The sequence below is a fragment of the Mesoplodon densirostris genome, chromosome 2 (assembly GCF_025265405.1).
Source record: "Mesoplodon densirostris isolate mMesDen1 chromosome 2, mMesDen1 primary haplotype, whole genome shotgun sequence".
Classification (NCBI taxonomy): domain Eukaryota; kingdom Metazoa; phylum Chordata; class Mammalia; order Artiodactyla; family Ziphiidae; genus Mesoplodon; species Mesoplodon densirostris.
The window spans coordinates 67,960,879-67,984,360 of NC_082662.1; the positions used below are offsets into that span (position 1 = coordinate 67,960,879).

At 42.6% G+C, this 23,482-nt stretch overlaps 1 protein-coding gene across 1 annotated transcript in view; it reads left to right on the forward strand.

Moving 5' to 3' along the window:
* Window positions 1-4,137: 4,137 nt before the first annotated feature.
* ST6GALNAC3 (ST6 N-acetylgalactosaminide alpha-2,6-sialyltransferase 3) overlaps window positions 4,138-23,482 on the forward strand; it is a 557,193-nt gene continuing 537,848 nt past the window's right edge. The window contains exon 1 of the mRNA XM_060084618.1: window positions 4,138-4,255. Within this exon, the coding sequence (XP_059940601.1) occupies window positions 4,238-4,255 (18 nt within the window). The 5' untranslated portion in view covers window positions 4,138-4,237. The remainder of the gene's footprint in view (window positions 4,256-23,482) is intronic.

Genomic DNA, 23,482 nt, shown 5'->3' on the forward strand with positions numbered 1-23,482 from the left:
ATGATATCTGGAATTCATTTAAAATTTTTAGATGGGAAAAACTGAGATCCAATTAAAACCCTAATAAATGTCTCTGTGTTGAATACAAATATATTAAATTAATATGTGTGCAAGATGAAACTGGAAAAGTTATGGGAGTCTGCATTTTAATTCTAGTTCTATCAGGAAACTATTTAACTCAGAGAATTACCTGGTAATGGGACTGTTTACAATGAAGCAAAACTGAATTTAAATAGGACATTTTAGCCCATGACTTGTCATAACTCATGAGGTCTCAGCCTTAAGGCATGTTAAGATCTCACTGGTGAAATGCTGGCGAGGAAAAGGAAGATGGACTAACTAGCACCAAGAAGAGCCCTCAGGAGGCTAAGGCAGCAATAGGGCTAGTCCCCAAGGATCTTACCTTGAAGGGAAGCAAGGGCTGGCATGCTACTACATGGCAGGCCCCACCCATGGCATACTCGACATACAGCAGAGAGAGTCTTTGGTTGGAGATAATTCTCATGGACAGAAGGTGGTAACAGCTTGGTTTTACAGGAGACCTGGATGGGATGTGCAGTGTCTCTGTTAAAGTAGGACCCAAGAGCTTAGGGTTTATAGATACAAGTGAGTGTACCTATCCTGTACACTCAAAAAGATAGAATGTATCTATTTTCCACAGACTTACCTACTTGCTCTAGGTTTTGTATCCTAGGATGTATCCTAGGGAGGATATATTCTTACCCTACATTTTCTGACTATCGAATCTTAGACAATAGGGGACTTCCCTGGTGGTCCAGTGGCTAAGACTCCATGCTCCCAATGCAGGGGGCCTGGGTTCGATCCCTGGTCGGGGAACTAGATCCCACATGCCGCAACTAAGAGTTCGCATGCCGCAACTAAAGATCCCTCATGCCGCAACTAAGACCCAATGCAGACAAATAAATAAATAAATAAATAAATATTTTAAAAAACCTAAGACAATAGACTAAATTTGAATGGTGTCAAATGGTAGAGATTAGGCCCCTCACCTACTTGGCAGCCGAGTATAGCAGTTATGATGGCAGAGGCAGAAGTCCAACTATCTGGGTTCAAATCTCTGTCCCCCCCCCCTTACCAGCTGAGAATGACAACATCCATACAGATGTTGTGAGGATCAGATGGGATACTGCATATAATTGCAGGGTGCCTCTGTTTTGTTATTATTATTTTTGGAAACAGGCTTTTGGCTGTAAGTCACATAACTTGAGACTTGGAAAATTATACTACGTCTCTGGGCTAGACTAAGCTATCCCTGTAGTTTGGCCAGTTTTAAAACAAACAAACAAAATCCTGGCCATACCCTCCTCCCAGCCCCCACCCACCTGCACATCTAGCTGCACCTTCATCCCCTAATAGGTTCAGAATGTGCTTTTATTACCATCTAACTGCTCTTCCCCTTCCAACTGCTGTCCAGCTGAAAGTGATTGTTAATATTGTTCTGTGAAACTTCTGGTCCAGATTTATTCTAGAATTGATTGACTTTGTTTTTAGGTTGTTATAAAACATGACTATTCCTGTCTATATTTAGTTATAATTTATGGATGCTAATAAAAGAATAACATTTTGGGAAGCGTGGACATGGGTGGGTGGGAGTTTAATTGAGAGATCCATACTCAAGACTGGGGGAGCTAGTGAAACCCTCCCTGTGGTATGCCCAAGTCACAAGATGCTAAATGTTTGCCTCCTCAGTGTTTATTTTTCTGAGACACCCGAGAAGAATGGCAATCATCCTATTCATACTCTCCTACAAGCTACCTTTAGTGAACATCCTCCCAGCCCCCCCACCCTTAGGAAAAAGAGCTACAGTTTTGAGAATGTTCATAGTGCCAGAGAGTGAGGTAAGTTGGATTTACAAGCATTATCTTATTTAATTCTCACAAGGAATTATATATTATTAAATAAACTAAGGATTAAAGAGAGGTTAAGAAGACTGATCAAGGTCACCCAGCAAGGAAATGCTCAGCGGGGTTGCACGCTGGAGTCTGCCATGTTGTCTCCCAGACCTGCAGACTTTCTGGATGGAGAAAGAGACCTCTGCTCACCCTTGCCCTTCCCACCTGCCACCCTGTCAGGCTCAGTCCTTCTTTCCTTAGAGCTTTGCTTCCACTTTGGTTAAGGACTTTACCACGTTATTTTATCATGTATCTCTCATCTTTCCCACTTGGCTGAAACTCAACTGATGTTAGAGACCATGGAAATCATTCTCTCATCTCCGATAGGTCCTGTACTACTTCCATAAAGGTTTCCTCCTCCAGTTAGTGGTAGCTCAAAAAAAGATTTATTCTTCCAGTAGCAGCTCAATAAAGGTTTATTGAATTCATAAATGGATGAAATACTGGGTTTTCCTGACCCACTAGAGACTGAGCTAAAGTAGTGGTTTGAAATATGCAGTCATGATCTAGGAGTTCTTCCTGAAAATACAGTATATCTCTGAAGCAGATGGCGGGGCTGGAGGAAGGAGTGGGAGAGCAGAGTGTGGTCCCTCAGCGAGACTGAGAAGAGGAGCTTCCCTTGGGAGCAGGCAGTTCCTCCACAGCTCAGCCTCCACCCTTTCCCGAGGTTCCTCCTGCTCTCCCAGGATTCTGCGTGCTCTCATGAAGAAAACACCAGATCTCTTGAAAGCCGAGGTTTCTGCTTTGCGGTTTGTGAGCCAATCTCATGACATCACAGCCACCACCGGCAGCCCGCAGTGCTCTTCCTGACTCCACGGAGGCAAACTAGACTGGGCTTCCAGCAAGCAAAACCTCTTGGGTAAATATTTTGGGCCTGGTTTTTAGATTTCTCTGACAGACCAAGTGGTGGAGATCTGTGTATGTACACAGGACGGACGGTCTCTCCCTTTTTGGGCTATGTGTGTGATGTTACTTTCGTTATAGAAATAATTCTGCTTCTCTTAGTCAGCTCTTGCTGGGGAATTGGGCTTTCCTTGTTGATTTTCACTCAACAAGGAAAGAGGGTTTGCTGAGGAGAGGTGGAGAGGACCCACAACATGTCTTCTCCCAGGCCACGTGCTTCTTAGGTGGACCTCCTACATCACCCTTTGTTTCAGCATCAGAGAGTTCAGGTTGGATGGTGAAAAATGGCCTCTCTGGGTTTCCAGTCCTAATAGGAATGTGTAGATCTAACCTTGTTACTGAAGTTGCAACAAAATTCATCAAATTATAAACTTGTTCCAGGAAAGAGCTAAGTCCTGTGCATGTGTGCGACCGCCCGTGCACACACACACATGCACACAATTTATATATTAATTATACAATTAATGTATATATGAGATATACTATATTTTCATATACACATATATGCTATTTACAGTATATTTATGTATACACACATTTTTTCACAAACATAAGCTTAAAGCAGGAAAGAGCAATGCATTATATATACACACACATACATTTATGTGTGTGTTTACTTACAAACAAAATATATCATACACAGTATACGGCTCACGGCATCTTTCAAGGATAGGTATTTGTGCTCCCTTTTTTTTTTTTTTTTTTTCCCCAGTACGCGGGCCTCTCCCGTTGCCGGAGCACAGGCTCCGGACGCGCAGGCTCAGCGGCCATGGCTCACGGGCCCAGCCGCTCCGCGGCATGTAGGATCTTCCCGGACCGGGGCACGAACCCGCGTCCCCTGAATCGGCAGGGGGACGTTCAACCACTGCGCCACCAGGGAAACCCCCTTATTTGCTATTTTTGAAGAATCCTTTGGGTACTTTTGTACCCAAAGCCTGTGGAGGGGTGATTCCAAACCCACTGAATTAAAAAGTGTGAAGTGTCTGCTAGGAGTTCGCTGATCTGTTAGGGGAGACCGAATCGAGGAGAAGAAAAGGCCACTTTCTCTTCCCAGCGGGACCTAGATCCCTGCCTGCTGTTGGGCGACTTTATATACAATGAACGACAGAACGTTTACAGAAAAAAAAAGAGAAAAGAAAAAGTAGCAAGCACCGAGGGGCAGCCGCCGGCGCCCGGGATGGCACGTGACCTGGGGGGCGGGGTCCCGCGGGTCGCCAGCCAGTGGACGGGGCCGGGGGCGGGCCCACGACTCGGGGGGCGGGGCCAGTGCCCGCGCAGCTCTCACCGCGGTCCCCTTATTTGGATCTGCGGGAATGTGGGTTGGAGCGGTCCTGCAGCGGTACCAGCCTCCAGCCTGTCGCCTGGACTGCCCCTGACCCAGGAGCCCCGCTGCTCGGTGGCAGGAGGGCCGGCGGAGCGCCATGGCCTGCATCCTGAAGGTAACGACTCGCATCTATGGCTTGGACGCGTGGTTGGGCAGCCTCTTGCTGCTAAGAGGCGTGGAGCCAGCCGCGGTCCCACGGCATCCTCATCTCAGTTGTCTTTTCCTGGCGTTGATTTTCTTTTTGTTCGTTTGGCAAATGCATAGGGAGGGAGATTCTGAAACATGCAGCTGGCACGGCTTCTCTTCCGACCATTCCTGCTTCTCGCGCCTGCATTGAAGGAGCTGCAGACTGTTGGCTCCAGGGGAGAGCACGGCTGTGTGCCGAATAATGGGGATGGCAGGGAGGGGAGGGGTGCGCCCGCGAGTCCCGCGGCTCTGTTGCCTGAGGCCTTTCTGGGGCCACGCAGAGAAAAGGAAAGGCTGGACATGGGTTATTGGTGCTGAGGGGCGTAGCGCTTTGAATGGGGGTGAGAGTGTGCAGAGGGAGTTCTACCGAACATTTGATCGTATGAAGATAGAAACTTCAGAGTTTACAGGTAGTCCCTTAGGAATGAGTTTTCTGTGAGATCTGCTAACTCTGTATGCTGTTAGTTCTACTTCGGAAAAGTTCACAAGAGGGTGTATTTATTAGTAGAGAATTTCAAGCCTTCCTTTTGCTTATAAATTTAAACAGACAAACCTTCCTTTTGCTCATAAACAGACAAAATTATTTCACTCCCTATCAGAGTCTGTTCAGCCACCCCTTCTTTGTTGAGTTTTCTTTCTCCAAGTGTGTTCTTAGCCTGGACTGAGCATCTTTCTGGGTTCTTGTGGCATCAGGTGGTGGAACTTGGTACAAGTGCCTCACTTGAGAACTTTTTATTCCATAGGGAGTTTGTTTGTTTGTTTGTTGGTTTGTCTGACTACTGCTTCTACTCGTGCCTAACCTGACTGCATGAATCAAAAACATTCACAGCATGAAAGTTTCCTGGGCCTTGACTGGGAACGCAAAGGCCTATTTGTTCCGAGTTTGGGAGAGCTGTGTGTGACAGAGGAAAACACCAGAAATCAAGTTTTTTGGTTGTGCTATTGTGAAAGAGCATTTGCTTTTCTGTAGGATGATTTGAAGCCATCTACTGCTGTATTAGTTACCTGAATCCTCTTCCAACATGCCTTGGTGTTAATGATGCAAGTAAGAGACTAACCTAGTAGAGTTTGTTTCCATTTCTTAGAGTAAAGGAGATGAGGTATTTCCTGTGATTTTTCTGAACTTCCTTTGTTTGGTTTCAGAACATTTTCTGGGACATAATGGTATCAAGATCAAGAGAAAATAATACCTTGGTATTACAATATGGGATTTTTACCTTGGAGACTCCTAGCCCAAGGACTGAAATATGAAGATGAGTCATCTCTACTATTTATTGTGTTATTAACTGAAAGAGAAGTTGAGGAGCGTGACATTTATTGTTGGCTGTCTTCTTCCCTTTTGATTTCTCCCCTGCCTCATCTTGCACATGTTCCAAACATTTTTAATATGCATCCCAAGCTACAAATGAATCTGATCCAACCATTCCTTCCCTTTCCAGCCCCTCACACTGACCTCAGACATTTGGGGCATATCTGATTCCTCCTTTATTTTTTTTCCCCTGAAACTAATCTGGGGTGCAGACAGGTAAACTGCAAAGAGCAAAGGCTTTGGACTCAGAAAGACCTTGGTCTGAATGCAGGCTCTGCCAAGTGCTACCTGCATGACCTTGGATAAGCTACTTAAATGTCTCTGAGTCTCAGTTTCCTCAATATAAAATTAAAGTAATAGCACCTCAGGGTTGTAATACTCCACAGGGTTGCTGTGGGGATGAAATAATATAAGATTTGAAAAATACTTTGTGGCACAGGCATTCAATAGGTGCTATTTTTTCCTCACATATAATAATAACTACAATTTAATTAATCTTTACTATATCCTCAGCCCGTTTCATATAATATAACTCTTGGTCTTACACCAAACCCTGTAAGGTGAGTATCATTGTTTAAAACCGCATTTTACAGATGAGGAAGCTGAGGCTCCCGAGCTTAAGAGGTTTGCCCAAGGGAACAGGGTTAAGGACAGAGTGAGCCTGGACTTAGACCCAGATCTGCCAACCTTCTTTATATTTTAACTCTGTCCCCCGTACTTTCCCAGGTGATGACTTTCTAAGATGCCCTAATACTATTCAGAGTCCTTACCACCTTTGAGAAACAAAGTACCTTTGTGCAATGATGGTCTTGATGGCCTCTGGTGGGCTTTTTCCCCTTGTCTTTGAAAGGCCATGCATGGTGGAGTGGAGAGTCCAGAGACCTGGATTCAGTGCAAGCTTGGTCTCCTGCATATGATTTTAGACAGTCACTGCAACTTGCAACCTCAATTTGCCCAAGTTGTAGAATGCCTGATAAGGTTTTGTGAGGGTAAAATGATATACTGTTGTTGTTTTTAATGAAATATTTTCTGCCATATTGGTGTTGGTATCACAAGATGCATAAGCCATTGACTCCATTCTCCATTTGCTTACAGTATAGTAAGGGGGATAGAAAAGTAAATGAATGTGTTACAATGTGAAGAATAATAGGTCTGTGGAAGGCATAACAGAAGCATGGAGGGAGAAAGCAATGAACCCTCTAATTGGATAATCAGGATAGGGTTCCTACTTATGATATTGGAGCTGTGTTTTGAAGACTGAATATGATTTACTGTGATGAAGCTTGTGTTTTAGAAGGATAACTTTTGAGTCAGGGTCACCTTTATTCTGTGGGCAAAATCTACTCTTCTCAGCAGATTTTTGAGGTAGATCTTATTATCCCGAGATACAAAGAGGTTGATTAAAGTATCATTATTGCCTAAACAATAGTGACCCTAAATAGGAACCTTTGACTAGCTAAGAAGAGGAGCCTATACCATGGCAGCAAATGGTGGTCTTTTGGGGCATACAGAATATCCCCTCAAGGTATTGTGCATGGTAAGGGCCCATTCTGCCCATGTGTAGAGCTGGTTCTCATAACAGAATAATGATTACCTCAATAATCATTTAATTGTGGAATACATACTTACTCCACATTGCATGGGCTTTGAAGCCAGAAATATGTGGATTTTAATTATGGCTCCACCACTTACTAATTGTGTAACCATAAGCAAGTTTCTTGATTTCACTGCCTCAGTTTCTAAAATGGAGATGATCATGCATTCCTTAATGGGTTATTCTAGGGGTTAAATGGGAATATCTGCACATTAGTTAGGATAGGCTAGTTTACTGCAGAAAAAACAACCTCAGGTCTTAGTAGGTTTATTTCTTGCCATGCTCCTGGTTAGGCAGCCCTCCTGGGGAGCTGTGCCATTGTGAATAATCAAGTCAAGGGACAGTCTCTTTCCATGGGGTGTTTTAAAAGTCTTCGAAATTTGGTAGACAAGAAAGATATTTAATTTGTATTTATTTGGTTATTAGTGAAATAAAGCTTAAATTTATAGAAGTCATTTGTTTTTCTTCTCTTATAAATTACAGATACTTTAGTATTTTATATAATAAAAGCTGTTTGTATTTTCTTTTATGATTTCTACCTTTGGTCAGCAGGTACTTTTTTGAGAACAGTATCACGTATACCTTTGATATTTAACACGTATTTAGTGAGTTGTATTAAGGTTTTTTTTTTCGATTCAGTACTGAAATGGAAACTGAGTGAACATGTGGACACAGACACTTATTTCTGCCTTGGAGAAGATTATGGTTTTGCCAGGTTGATGATACTTAGGAACTTGAAGCAGTTAGACAATAACACAGTAGGTGCATGACTAAGCTACTGTTATCTTCTCTACCAGTCACCTGTCCTCGTATGACATTGATCCTTTTTTTTTTTTTCTTTTTTGGCTGTGCCACAAGGCATGAGGGACCTTAGTTCCTGGACCAGGGGTCAAACCCGTGCCCCTGCAGTGGAAGCACGGAGTCTTAACCACTGGAACACCGGGGAAGTCTCTACTTTGCTCTTGATTGATGGGAAATTTGATGAATGTTGATATCAAGTTATGGGCTTGGTGTCTTCTTATTTACTTTTCCCCCACTGCCCCAGATCTAATCCTTCACCATACTACATTAATTCTGTCTCAGGAAATCTCTCAAATCTGCCCATTATTCTCTATCCCTATCACCTCTGCCTTGTCCAGAGCCTAGTATTTGTCTGTCTTTTGAAATAGCCTCCTTTCCTTCAGGCGCCTCATAATCTCGCCCATCTTCAACATCACTCTCAGATTATTGTGCAGAAGTGCAGTGCTGATCAAGCCATTTGTAGGCTTAAATGCTTGTCTTGGCTCCCCAGGCCCTGCAGGGTAAACCCAGCTGTTTAGCTTGGCATTCAAGTTCCTTCAGAATCTGGCCCCTGCCCACGTATCTGGCCTCACCACCTACTACTCCCTTCCTCATGATCTAGACACTTACCTAAATGAATTCCAAGTCTGCAGATATAGGCCCTCCTTTTGTGGCTCTGTGCCTTTGTAGTATAGCACAGGGATTGAAAGCCTGGTCTTTGATGTCAGACCAACCTGTTCCAGCAGTGAAATCTCTAAGCCTCAGTTTCCTCATCTGTGAAATGGGAGCAAAAATAGTGCCTACTTCTTAAGGTTATGAGGAATAAATGAGCTAATTTCTACAGAACAGAACCTGACACATAATAAGTCCTTGATAATAATTAGCTATTAGTTGTAATTGTACATGTTGTTTTCTCTGCAGGAAATTCCCTCTGCTATCACTTTTCCTCCACAGAGAGTTCAACTTATCTTTCAACTCCTATTTCAGCATCACGTCTGTGGTCAAGTCTTCCCCTGCCTCAGGCTTCCTCTGTGGCTCCATGGTTTGGTTCTTGTCTCTGTAGCAGCAAGTATTACCCTGTACTGTAAATTAGCTCAACTCTTTTGTTTTACTATGAACTCATATAGCACAGGGGCCTTTAGTAGGTCAATCAGCTGGTGTTTACTAAGCATATGTAAATGAATACTGTTCTTGCCCTAAGTAAGATTACAGACTCAATGAGAAGAAAGGTATACCTAGTGAGTATATGAGTAGTGGCGGTGTTGGTAGTTACCTAATTGAATCTTGGGGGCAGAAAAGACCTTGTCTTAGTCAACTTGATATCCATAGCAACTAGTCTGACTCACAGTAAAGTGTTTCCTAAATGTTGAATGTATAAATGATTTAATTTTTTTTGAGATGCTACTTACAGACAACAACCTAACCTGGTCTCCTCTAGGAGTAGCCTAATTCTTCTTAAACATGCGTGGATTTTTCACTCTAGCATAAGCAAGCAGATGAGAGTTTATCAATTAGTTTGCTCCTTAAGTTCCTTCTCAGTTTGTTTCTTTTAGATCTGTTAGGGCTTCTCCTAAAATCTGGAGCCAATTTGAAATCTAGAGGGAGGGAGAAGAGAGACCTGGACTGGAAAGAAGAAAGAAGAAAAGTATAGGAGTGACTTACCTTTTGTCATGGTCATTTCGGTTCCCTGGGTTAATAGAAACAAAAAAAGCAAAAGCAACAAACAAACAAACCTCAGCATCCACACCACAATTTGTGGTTCTCAAACTATGAAGTTTCAAAGGATTGGAAAATAATATGGCTTCACTGAGACTGGAAAGCCACAGAAACTTCACAGGTACACAGATTGCAAACCTGAAACTCTACGATAACCTCAGCAAGTAGAATAGACAAGGCACTTTGTTTAATAAATCTGCTATGACATTTCTTTCTGCTGCCCAAAGAATGCTGAAGTCTCAGTAGCTGCCCTGCCTAATTTTTAGGCTTATTGTGACTGAGCAGGTGCTTTTGCAAATTCCATTAGCACACTTTGGGCAATGAGTTGCTTGTGTACAAGCTTTGCTTTTTGGATGAATTGAGAACAACAGCAGCAATAACAGTTGTTCTTTATTGAACACCTAGTGTGTTCAGGCTGGGTCCTGGGCTGAGTGCTTTACATGTATCATCTCATGTGAACTTTTATTACAAATGAAGATACTGAGGTTCCGAGAAGCAAACTAACTTGCCCCAGGTCATGGTTAGTAAGTGGTGAAGGTGGGGTTGACTCAGGCTCTGGGTAGTGTTGTAGTGTGTATTTTACCTTCAGTGCCAATTCAGTGAATGTTTATAGGGGCTTTGAGTTTATTTCACCATCTTTTGAGTCTAGACAGCTTCCTAACAATCTCCTGATGGAGCTCTCTTTTAGCTGTGTTATTTTTATTTGTTCCTTCCTCAGAATTTCCTTTGTGACAGAGGAACTAGAGAATATAGAGGGGCCACAGAGACTAGGGAAATAAGAAGGTTCTAAGTCTGCCTCTAACACTAACAGCCTTTTGATCCTGGGCAAGTCACATGACCACAGCCCTCTTTCCTGAGAAACCCCCATGTCCCTTTGAAGGTGGGAGTGAAGGAGAGGAGTGATAGAGTTCGATTTACCCTTAGGCAAAGCTTCAGGGCCCCTTCAAGGCTCTGGGAAGAGGTTCTGGCATGGTTGTATTTATAATTTATATTCATTTTCTTAAAGAGACCCACAGATTCTATAAGCTTCAGGCTTCCCAGCCAGCATCCCCCCTGGGGCGGTGTTGGAATCCAAAAGAGATAAAGTTCGTGAATGCACTTTGTAAAGCAGAATGCGCTCTACACATGTGGCAAAACTATTATTGGTATCATTAATAATTAGATAACAGCTTGAATCAAGGAAACCTATCTTGGGGCTGGTGGGAGAAAAAAAGTTTAGATTTGAGGCAAGCAGAGGGAACCCATTAAGCTTTCCAGCAGATGACTGGGGAAAGTTATGATATCTCCTCCCCAGGAGGAACATATTCAGCTGTTTCTGAGAATTTAACACATGCTTATGCCTGAGGGTTGGGAATTGGATGAGTTCTCTATTTCCTGGATTCCGGGAAAAGTGGAGAAAGGCATTTTTCTAATTGAACAGAGTAGATTTACAAGTGTTACCAGGATCCCATTACAGAAAGCTGCAGTTAGATCCTGGTTACTAAAAGGGTCATTGTTTAATTTATGGATTATCCAGATCCTGTTGGTCCCTGGCCACTCTGATGTACACCTTTTATGCGTTTTACTGCCAATTAGCACTTCCACCAGAGCCTGGAAAGGGAGAGGAGCTAAACTCCAAATTGGTTAATTCCTTTCCTTGTTAGCAGCTTTGTCAAGGTGTGTCAGCAGGAAGGTAAAGAAAATGGCTCAAATGCAGTGAAGAGATTATCTGTGCTTTCACTGTTGTTTTCTTTCTTCCTCAACTCAAGAATTAAGAGTAGGCCCTGCTTCTGATTTGAACTTGATTTAAAGTCAGTAAATCAAAGATCTTGGCCTAGGGCATCCAGGGACTTCAATAAGCAGCAGCCTTGGGGTAGGTAACATTTTCAGAGAGCCTTTTGCCCACACCCCATATCTCCAGGCCTGTCTCTCATTTCCTGTGTGATGTGGAGGGGTGGAGACTCACAACTTCTGGTACATGGAAGACTGGGGGAAAGTTAACTCCTAAAGAGATGCTCAGGGGCCAGGAAAAGAGAGGTCCTGTACTTAAGTCATTCTAGTGTTTGTGTAAAAAAAAAAGTGTGTTTCTCTACATATACATAGTAAATATAAATAGAAATGTGCGCCCACATTCATTCAATCATATCTTAGTATTTACTGAGGTTTGAAAACTCTTGCATGTAAAAGCCTTTTCTGGAAGGGATTTCTCTCTAATTTCAAAGGCTATTGTGTTTCCTAGGGAATTTATTAGCTGTGCATTTACCAGACACAAAATAAAAACTTTGGTCAGTTATGAAAACTCTGTTTGCATCTTGCTCTGAGAAGATCATGATCACAAGGGAATTGGAAGTAAAACGTGTATGTCCTGCATGGGAATGAGTCATAATGTGCGATTAAAATGTGCATGTGGAGCTCATCTTAGATTTTAAGGATTGGAATGAGCAAGCGACTGTCCTGGGACAATTCTCCTCCTTGGGACAAGTGGAATACCCACCTGTGGAGAGCAGGGCTACGATTCCTGGTATTGTTGTTTGTTATTCTTGGCCCCAACCGTGTGCCTGACTAAAGAAAGAGATGTGAAAGTCTCTCTCTGTGGAGGGCTTGCCTTACCAATCAGGGAAAGTGGTAACCAGGAAAGAAGGTCTGTTCTCTACGGTGTGGGCAGGAAGAGGACTGTGGCTTGCAGAGGTCAGAGCTACACAGACTCTGATTCCAGCTTTGTGATGAGTTTGAGTAATGACAATAATACCTTTATTTAATGCTCTGTAACAGTGCAGTCCAGGAGAAATATAATGCGGGCCACTTAGGTAATTTTACATTTCTAAGAGCCATATTAAAAAGAAAGCAATAAATAAATAAATAAATAAATAAATAAAAAAGCAAAAAGAAGTAGGCAGAATTTACCTAATGATATATATATATATATATATATATTTGTTGTTGGTTTTTTTTGCGGAACGCGGGCCTCTCACCGCTGTGGCCCCCGCGCCCTGCCGCGGAGCACAGGCTCCGGACACGCACGCTCAGCGGCCATGTCCCACGGGCCCAGCCGCTCCGCGGCATGTGGGATCTTCCCGGACCGGGGCACGAACCCGCATCCCCTGCATCGGCAGGTGGACTCCCAACCACTGCGCCACCAGGGAAGCCCAGTAATACATTTTATTTAACACAATATATCCAAAACATTTTCGTGTCAATATGTAATCAATATCAACTTACGAATGAGCTATTTATATTCGTTTTTCATGAGTCTTCAAAATTCTGTATATATTTTGCCATTACAGCATATTTCAATTCGGATGCTAAATTTTCATCACAAATACTTGATCTTTATTTAGATTTTATAAAATGTACAGTTGAAAAAAGTAGATTCACATGTCTGAGTTGCTCCAGAGATGCTTCAAAGTTTTCCAAGAGTTGTATCGAGTATCAGGTTTTAAATGTAAATTAAAGAAAATAAAATGAAATAAAAAATGTGGTTCCTCAGTCACACCAGCCATGTTTCAAGGGCTCGACAGCCAAATGCGGATAGTGGCTACTGTATAGGAAGGACATCGTGTTCATGCAGGTAGTCATCCTTAGCACCGGAAGAGACTGCTAAACTTAGAGGCAATGAGAACAGTGTAAGGGGACCTGGGGGAAAGGATTGCCTACGGGGTAGGGATCAGAAGGGGAGGACACCTCTGTTCGTCAGACTCTTGGCACCCAAAGAAAAAGCAAATGAAGAGCAAGTAATGAGTGCCAGACCCAGGGATACACATTTGGGCCTTTGATGAATGCTTGAGATTTCATCTGAAATGGAGTCCTAAGCTTTTCCATATCCTGAGCCTGATTGGCCCCCCAGATGTTGAGCAGCTGTGAATTCTCCCAAGAGAGTGCTGCTTTGGTCTCAGCGTGGTCATGTGAACTCCTGGAGGCTTTGAGATCAGAGACAGACTTTATACACTTTTATTTGAATAGTCCCTTTGCTCTAGGAGGGAGGTACACATATGGCAGCAATTTAGACATCCAGAATAAACCACATGTCTTCTTTCAAGTCAAGAGAGGTGATTGGAGTTCCTTTCTACAGTTTGCTTTTTTTTTTTTTGTGGTACGCGGGCCTCTCACTGTTGTGGCTTCTCCCGTTGCGGAGCACAGGCTCCGGACGCGCAGGCTCAGCGGCCATGGCTCACGGGTCCAGCCGCTCCGTGGCATGTGGGATCTTCCCGGACCGGGGCACGAACCCGTGTCCCCTGCATCGGCAGGCGGACTCTCAACCACTGCGCCACCAGGGAAGCCCCAGTTTGCTTATTTTTTGACTGTTTATTTGTGTCTATAAAGTCAGCAATATGCTAATAGACGTATGTCCAATGGTGCTTAGAGCAAATGGGTTTGTAAACCTGCAGCTCTGTCTTGCTTGGCTGTCCTTCTGCATTGTACTCCTGCCCGGTTCCACCTAGTCTTCCTGAATCAGTGTTAGCATTTTTTCATGTGATGAACATTTCATTGTAATAATGGCAGCAGGTACCCTTTGCCGAGTGCCTTCTCTCTGGCAGGTAGCCTGTCAGATATTTTACAGATATTTATTATCCCACAACAAGATTGCAGGATGGGTATTATTACTTTCATCTGTCAGATGAGGAAACTGTTTCATATTGCTTAACAATATGCAAGAACACTAGACCAAGGTCCGCAAACTAACAGCCCTTGGACCAAATCTGGCCTGTTGCCTGTTATATATATATATTTATATAGTTAAGAATAGGTTTTGCATGCTAAAATGGTTGAAAAAAATCAAAAGAAAAAGATTTAATGATGTGAAATGTATGAAATTCCAATATCGATATCCCTAAATAAAGTTTTACTGGAATACAGCCATGTTTATTCATTTCTTAGTGTCTTTGTGTGCTTTCATGCTGTAATGGCAGAGTTGAGAAGTTGACATGTAGACTGTAGGGCCTGCAAAGCCTTAAATATTTACTGTCTTCCTCTTTACAGATAAAGTGTGTTAACCCCTATGCTGAACTGTTAAGGTCTTACTGTAGACTGTAAGAGCCAGGGTCAGGGGCGGTGAGGGTACTCACACCTGGGGCCCCATGTCATGAATGTCAGGGATATTTAATGGGTATGGAGCCAAGCACTCCATGTGGAAGAGGAGACTGAAGCCTAGAGGGGGTAAGTAACTCCCCAAAGTCACATAGTGGGACTGGAATCAGACTCCAAAGCTTGGTCCCTAAGTCTGTTGCTTCTCACAGATAAGCTGACCACAATGCTGCTCAACTCGGACTGCACCAGGACCCCCTGAAGGGCTTGTTACACCAGAGATTGCTAAGCCCCGCTTCCAGAGCTTATGATTTCATAGGTCTGTGCTGGGGTCCAAAAATATGCATTTCTAACAAGCCCCCAGGTGACGCTGTTGATGCCCATCTGTGGACCAACCACACCTCAAGTAGCCCTACTGTACTACATCCTGCTCAATAAATAGCTGCTGAGTTATGGAAGGCTTCAAACCCATGTATTCCCCAACCAAAACTAACTAGAAATTTAAGTCAAGTGCACTCTAATTACCTTTTTAAGCATTGTAATCGTTTGATTTCTGCCCCCATTGTTCTCATTAAACCCCGAGCTTTCTGATGCTATGGGACTCAGGCCACCTTGAGTGTTGAAATGCATGTGGCTCTGTGCCTGGCAGCAAGGGGCTGGGTCTGAAATGAACCGTCACTGGTGGCATCCCTCTTGCGTGTCTAGAAACTCTGTTTCTTTCAAATCAGTTTCAAAATCAGTTTATGATGATTTATGAACCAGGAATTTGTTTTCTGCTGATTGTATGTCAAATCCTTTCTCACTCTGTGCCCCCTGTTTCTCTGCTGGCTAACAAGGAGCCCTGGGGGTGCAGGAAACAGCTTCTGTAGTCAGATTGTACTGGCTTTGGTCATGGAAGTTAATGCGTTAGTGCTAGAGTTCACTTTCTTAATTATTGATTTAGTCTCATATTTTAAAAGTCATTATTTAAGGATTAGGAATGGGGAAAATGAAGCCTGGTGAAAGATGATAGCTATTTTTTTTAATGTTGATTCATAGCCTCGTTTGGGATTTTAATAAGTAACAAAAAGCATTGGAAACTGCTGATTTAATCTCTTCTTACAGGCTCGTATTGGCATAAAAAAGAAAATAAATCTCTAAATTTTTGCTTTCTCCTGGCTCTCCATTTTTGTGCCTTTGTTTATTGTGGAGCCCATTTTTCTGATTTCCCCCCTTTCATCTTTGGCCTCCTAGCCCCTCTCCAGTTCAGGTGTTATAGAGATCATTAGCTAGTACAGTTGTCCCTTGGTATCCAGGTATCCACATGTCCGCTGGGGATTGGTTCCAGCACCCCACAGGTAAAATCTAATGCTCAAGTCCCTTATATAAAATGGCATAGTATTTGCATATGACTATGCACATCCTTCCATATGCTTTAAATCATCTTTAGATTACTTATAATAATTAATACAATGTAAAATTTATGTAACTAGTTGTAAATACAATGTAAATAGTTGCCAGCACAAGGCAAATTCAAGTCTTGCTTTTGGGAACTTTCTGGAATTTGAGTGTTTTTGAATATTTTTGACCCACGGACAGCAGAACCTGAAGACAGCAGAACCCACGGACAGCAGAACCAGGTTCAGCTGACTATGTCTAAAGAACGGTCATCTCAGCCCTGTACAAGGGGAGCCTTATAGAACTCTGTTGCTAAGCAGATAAAGCTGTGTTGCAGAGACCCGTGATACAAGCCATTCCAACAGAAAGAATTCTTCTCTGGGAAATGTGAGTCTTTTCTACTCCTGGTATAAAATCAGTGGTGTGGCGTTCCTGACAGCCCATGGTTGTCACCCCACACACCTTTGCCATGGTCTAGAGGCTGACTTTACTATCAGTCGCTCTTTTATTGCTGACCTTCTCAACCATGTCTTCCTTTCTTTCTCATTTAGTTCTCGGAGAAAATTCATTCCCCAGCAGCAGCAGATGACCGAACCAATGACACCTGATGCCTGTTTTCTTTTTCTTTCTTTTTTTTTTTTTTAAGATGTTGGGGGTAGGAGTTTATTAATTAATTTATTTATTTATGCTATGTTGGGTCTTTGTTTCTGTGCGAGGGCTTTCTCTAGTTGTGGCAAGCGGGGGCCACTCTTCATCGTGGTGCGCGGGCCTCTCACTATCGCGGCCTCTCGTTGCGGAGCACAGGCTCCATATGCGCAGGCTCAGTAGTTGTGGCTCACGGGCCTAGTTGCTCTGCGGCATGTGGGATCCTCCCAGACCAGGGCTCGAACCCGTGTCCCCTGCATTAGCAAGCAGATTCTCAACCACTGCGCCTCCAGGGAAGCCCACGCCTGTTTTCTTATTTATTTTTCTTTACATTCTTTCAGTTGGGAGTTAAGAGAACTTTCTCTCCTACCCTGGTTTATGTCACTTAATTATTTGTTCCTTGGCTGGTTTAATGTTTATTTAATTCTGCCATGCTGTTTAACCCTAGTGGCCTGGTTGATTGCTTTAACTGAGCCAAGATTTCCGCATGTGACTTCTAACTTGTTGGTAAATTAGGGTTTGTTTCTTTCTCACCCATCCTGGACCCTTGATACTAAAATCTTACTTAGAGAAATGACGTTCAAACCAAATACCACTCTAGATTTCTGTATTGGAACAATTGAAATTCACTATATATTTTTCCAGATTTGTGTAAGTCTGTGTTTGACTTTTTTTCCCTCTTACCTTTGGGAAGTTTATTATCAAGCATTTAGAGAGAAGCCAAGTGCTATGGGTGAGAGGAGGGGTAAAGGGAATGGAGGTAAAATAGAAGCTGAAGATTTTAATTCTTTTTGAATGGAAATTAGGGTCTGTATGAATAATAGTAATTGTAACAATAGCTTACATTTATTGAGTACTTACAGCTACTGTGTCGGGGCTTCATAGTTTTGTATTAGGTCATTTAATCCTGACAAGTACCTCATAAAATAGGTACTGTTATACATTCCCATATAGATGAGGAAACTGAAGCTTGGAGAGGTTACTTAGAGAGGCTATGTAACCTCCCCAAGGTTGTACCACTATTAAAGGAGGGGGTAGGATTTGAATCCAGGAGTTTGGCCAAAGAAAATATTCCTATAGTCATGCATGGGCAAACCTATTTGAAACTTGCCCACAATAATTTAATAACTTAATGATAAAATAATATCGGTAAGCTTTTTGAGCACTTTATTGTAGGTACTGTATTTAAGGCATATACATTATTTCCTTTAACAGTCAACAATCCTATTAGAAAAATACTATTATTATCATATCTATTTTACCTGGGAGGAACCACTGAGGATTGCAGAAAACTTTAGTTCTTTGCCCAAGGTCCTTGGGCTAGTGAGTGGAAAATTTGTGTGACCATATTATTTTACAGTTATTGTTATTAGCTAGCATTTACTATATGCAGTAAGGGCCAGGCACTATTCTCAACACTTTACACTTATTGATTCATTTAATGTCCATTTTTCAGATAAGGAAACCAAGGCACAGAGGGGTTAGATAAGGTCACCAAACCATTTTTGGCAGTAGTGAGACTGGAACGCAAGCACTTTGGCTCCGGGATCTGTATCTGTAACAACCTTGCACAAGGCCACAAATCCCCCCTCCCCCCCCAACTTTGGTGTTCTACCTCCTGGTGCAGAGAATCACTTAGGACTATTGAAATCCATTCCAGTATCAAATCAACCCACTTCAAAGGAACTTGTGGAGATTAAAAAAAAATTGCTTGATTTTTGATGAGATAAGCTGAATTAAAAAATAAATTTGTTGAGGGCTTCCCTGGTGGCGCAGTGGTTGAGAGTCCACCTGCCGATGCAGGGGCCGCGGGTTCGTGCCCCGGTCCGGGAAGATCCCGCATGCTGTGGAGCGGCTAGGCCCGTGAGCCATGGCCGCTGAGCCTGCGTGTCCGGAGCCTGTGCTCCGCAACGGGAGAGGCCACAACAGTGAGAGGCCCGGGTACAGCAAAAATAAATAAATAAATAAATAAATAAATTTGTTGAGTTTATTTATTTTTTTAATGCCTTTGAAGATTTTTGAATCAGATACATTTAGAAGACCCATTAGGTCAAGTCAGACCTGGTGGAATTAGTTTCCTTGTGGAGGTGGAATTTGTAATTGAGCACGAGACAGTCATTCTGACTGGGTGGGGAATGCCAGGCAGTTTTCCCTCTTGACTGCTCTCCCCTTCTTCACCTGTACCCTGGAGTAACTCCATGGGGAAGCCAAAGTGCTCTTTTAAAGAGTAAATCAGGTCATGTCAGTTTCCTTATCTAAACCTTTTGGTGGCTTTCCATTTCACTTTGGATAAAATCTAAACTCCTTTCTAAGGCTTACAGTGCTCATGACCTTGCTCCTGCTTATTTCTGAGAAATCATCTCCTGCATCTTGATCCCTTGCTTATTTTCATTCCATCCAGTTCTGGACCATGCCAAGTTCCTTCCTGCTTCAGAGCCTTTGGGCTGCTATTCCCCTGCCTGCCATACTTTGCCCCCAGGTTCTTTTTGAGGCTATTTCTTCCTACCTTTCATGTCCCAAATTAAAGTTTACTGCCTTGGACAGGCCTTTGCTGATTTATACCAATGAGACAGAACTCTTCCTGATATTCCCTGTTATGCTTCCCTGTTTACTGTGTGCATAACACTTTCTTAATATATGAATACATGCTTATTTGTTTGTTTGTCTGTCAGTCAAAAGACTAAAAGGGCAGAAATCATGGTTATTTTGTTTATCACTGTGTATCTAGCTTCTAGCATAGTATAGTCAACAAATGAATGAATGATTTAATTAATTAATTTCAGGCAAAAAGAATAGTAGGTACAAAGATAGGGTGGCATGAAGGAACAGGTCATTTTGGGGAATAGTGAAAAGTTGCGGATGACTGTCACTGAGTTCGTTTTGGGAGCCAGAGGAGATGATATAGTTGGAGTCAGATCATGAAGGACCATGTAGGTCCTACAAAGTAGTATGGGCTTTATCCTTTAGAAATGGGGAAACACTAATGGGATTTAAACAGATCATTAAATGTGGTGGAGATATTGGGTCAGAGAGAATATTCTGTTGTCTTATTTTAGAGTACTTGGAGTCCTTGGATTAACTCTGGTCATTGTCATTGGTATTTGGAAATTACTTGCCCCAATTATGATTTTGCTACAATGATTGCACAGGCAGAATTTCAAATAGAATGCTGGAAATGAAAATGTGCCAAAGATGTAAGTGTGCTGGTTTATAGCAGAGCTTGGTGTTTTGTCTATCATTGCCTAACCGGTTATATTCTGGGAGAAAATATTAGCAAATCATATGTCTGATTGGTTAATATACAAAATATATAAAGAACTCATATAACTTGATAGCAAAACAAAAAAACAAAAACAAACAATCCAATTAAAAAATGGGCAGAGGATCTGAATAGGCATTTTTCCAAAGAAGACATATAGATGGCCAACAGGTACATGAAAAGCTGCTCAACATCACTAATCATCAGGGAAATACAAATCAAAACAGTAATGAGATAATCACCTCACACCTATACCTGTTAGAATGGCTGTTATCAAAAAGATAAGAAATCACAAGTGTTGGCGAGGATGTGGAAAAAAAGGAACCCCTGTGCACTCTTGGTGGTATAGTCACTGTGGAAAACAGTATGGTGGTTCCTCAAAAAATTAAAAATAGCACTGCCATATGATCCAGCAATCCACTTCTGGATATTTATCTGTAGGAAATGAAAATACTAACTCGAAAAGATACCTGTACCTCCATGTTCATTGCAGCATTATTCACATATTTGGACATTGCTGGTTCTAAATATGGTGGCCTTAATGATTACACAGCCAGAATTTCTCCTAGAAGGCTGTAAGATAAAACTTGGCAGTGTCATTTCTCTCCCTGGATGTGGTACAGTCAGTCACATTTAAGATACATGTTCCTTGAAGTCAAGGAGCTGGGCTGGGGTCTTGTACTGGCCCCAGTTTGTGTGTCCATGCTTTAATGAGAGTGTGTCATCTGTAAAATCTTTACAGTTTGGATAAGCAAATACGTCAATCCATTTGAAAGTGCTAATAAATGTAAAATATTGTTGGCAAATGATGCTACTACTACAGGTGTTGAAATTTTCATTTAGCCTGGGGAATCCTAAGTTTAGAAGTAATCTTTTGAGCCTTTAGATCATTGAATGCACAGTTTAGGTTCTTTCTGATATTGATGAACAGGTAGTGCTTGTAATATTAACTGTAGTTTTGGTTGAGTGAGGTACTTCTGGCCCATTACGCATTAAATGACTGCCGTTTCCTGGACCTGACTTAAGAGTGTGGTTTCATATTACTGCCCTTGAGGCACCTGTTTATATAGCAGTACTGAGCTCCAGACCTCAAGCTAAGCACCACTTATGTATATTTATCAGTTAAAGCTTCAACACCCCTGTGACTCTGTTTTTTTTTTTTTTTTTTTTTTTTTTTGCGGTAGGCGGGCCTCTCACTGTTGTGGCCTCTCCCCTTGCGGAGCACAGGCTCCGGACGCGCAGGCTCAGCGGCCATGGCTCACGGGCCTAGCCGCTCCGCGGCATGTGGGATCTTCCCAGACCGGGGCACAAACCCACGTCCCCTGCATCGGCAGGCGGACTCTCAACCACTGCGCCACCAGGGAAGCCCGTGACTCTGTTTTGTAATCTCTCTGTGACTCTGTTTTGTAATCTCCCTGTAAATTTGTATTGTTAGGGAGGAAATGTGGGCTTAGAGAAATTAAGTGCTTGAGGTCAAAGAGTTAGTGGATCTAGGGTCAGAGAGTCCAACACAGTTCTGACTCCAAAACCCTTGCTCTTCACCCCAGCCCTGTCCTAGACATAATGTTGTCCTATAGACAGGTCAGAACGGTAGGTAGGAACAGAGGGAGATCTCCTTTCCTATAGACTGTACATAAAAATGTCTCTCAAGCCATTTTGTCTGAAGCCCATCTTTCTGTCTTGGGTTCACGTCTATTTTTTAGAGATACTTTGTTTTGCCTAATAGATTTTTTTTTTTTTTTTTAGTAAATATTGCAGGCATCAGTCTTTTGTAAACTGAATCATAGTTAAATAAAGAAGTTTGCTATTTAAAGGACCTTGTGGTTAATCCCTTGGTAAAGAATTGTTTTGTAATTGAATATTAATGCCCTAGTTATACTGGTTTTAACTTGACTTTCAAAAAAGTAACCATGACAAAAGCTAATATTTTTTGATATGTAACAGGTTGTCTTATAAGCCTTTTTTTTTTTTTTTTTTTTTTTTTTTGCGTTATGTGGGCCTCTCACTGTTGTGGCCTCTCCCGTTGCGGAACACAGGCTCCGGACGCGCAGGCTTAGCGGCCATGGCTCACGGGCCCAGCCACTCCGTGGCATGTGGGATCTTCCTGGACTGGGGCACGAACCTGTGTCCCCTGCATCGGCAGGTGGACTTTCAACCACTGCGCCACCAGGGAAGCCCAAGCATTTTTTTTCTTATATTATATGGGAGTTTCTAATCTGATGCTCACAACAGCTCTGCAAGATGGGTGCTATTATTTTGTCAGTTTTACAGAGGAGGAAACTGAGATACATGGAGGCTAGATGAAGGGACAGCTTCATGGCATGTGACATGTATGATCACACAACCCCATGCTCAGAAGGGCCACACTTGATTTAATGTTCTGCAGTTGCTGTCTAAAAATTCTTCATAATTTTGAACAAGTCTCCACATCTTAATTTTGCACAGGGTCCTGCAAATTATGTAGCTGGTCCTGCCTAGGTGAGCTGTCCAAGGTCACTCAATGGTCAGTGGCAAAGTTGGCATTCAACCCCAGACTGCCTGGCCTTAAGCTTACACGATTCCATTTACATTCCCTGGTTTCCCATATCTCATATTCTTAAAGCAAGGTCCCTCCTCCACCTTCTTTTTCTTTGGGCCTGTCTTTAGAGGCAGGCGGTTTGATTCATCTCAGTTCAATCCTTTGGATTTGAGCTTTGTTGGACCGAGTGTCTGATACATACAATTTCCCCATTAGGTTTGTAGAAGAGCAGTAGGGAAGATTTTGAAGATATGACAAGAATTGCACATCCTTGCCTTAGTGAAAAGTCATAGCCTAAAAATAAATAGGAGTAACATGGAATCATTGTAACATTTTTGTTTTGCGCAACTCTCCTGGGGGGAGGGAAAGAAAAGAAAAAGAAAGCCCCAATGTATATGAGAGGAAGGCAGTCCCTCAGACTGCTTATCTGCATGCGGTGCTCTGGGGACTAGTGACACTTAATTACCTCATACAGTTTTATGGACTGTTTTATGAGAAGATGCTTTTTAGCCTTTCATGGATTGCTGTAAAGGGAAATAGAGAAAGACAGAAGAGGATTTCTATCACTTTGGTAAAAAAAAACTGTCCCTCTGTGGTCTATGCCTAGAACCTGAGACTGCCTGCGTTCCCTTTCAGCATTTCCTGAGAACTTTCTGTGAAGAGGTAGAGGCCAGCAAGACCCTGGAGCTCGACGATGGAAAAAAGCGTGACACAGTGTAGTCACCACACCACACAGTGTGTAGTCACCACAGGGCACCTAGGGCTCTGACAGAGGCAGGCATCGGCCACAGGAGCCCCAGGAAAGCAGCAGCTGACAAAGTTAAGAGGAGTCTAGGAAGATCAGGGGAATTATCCAGGTGGAGAAGCGAGAGAGCATTCTAGACAGAGGGAACAGCAAGAACAAAAGCGTGGAGATGAGGGAGAAAATGGTCAGGGTGAACTGCAAGTATCTGGTCC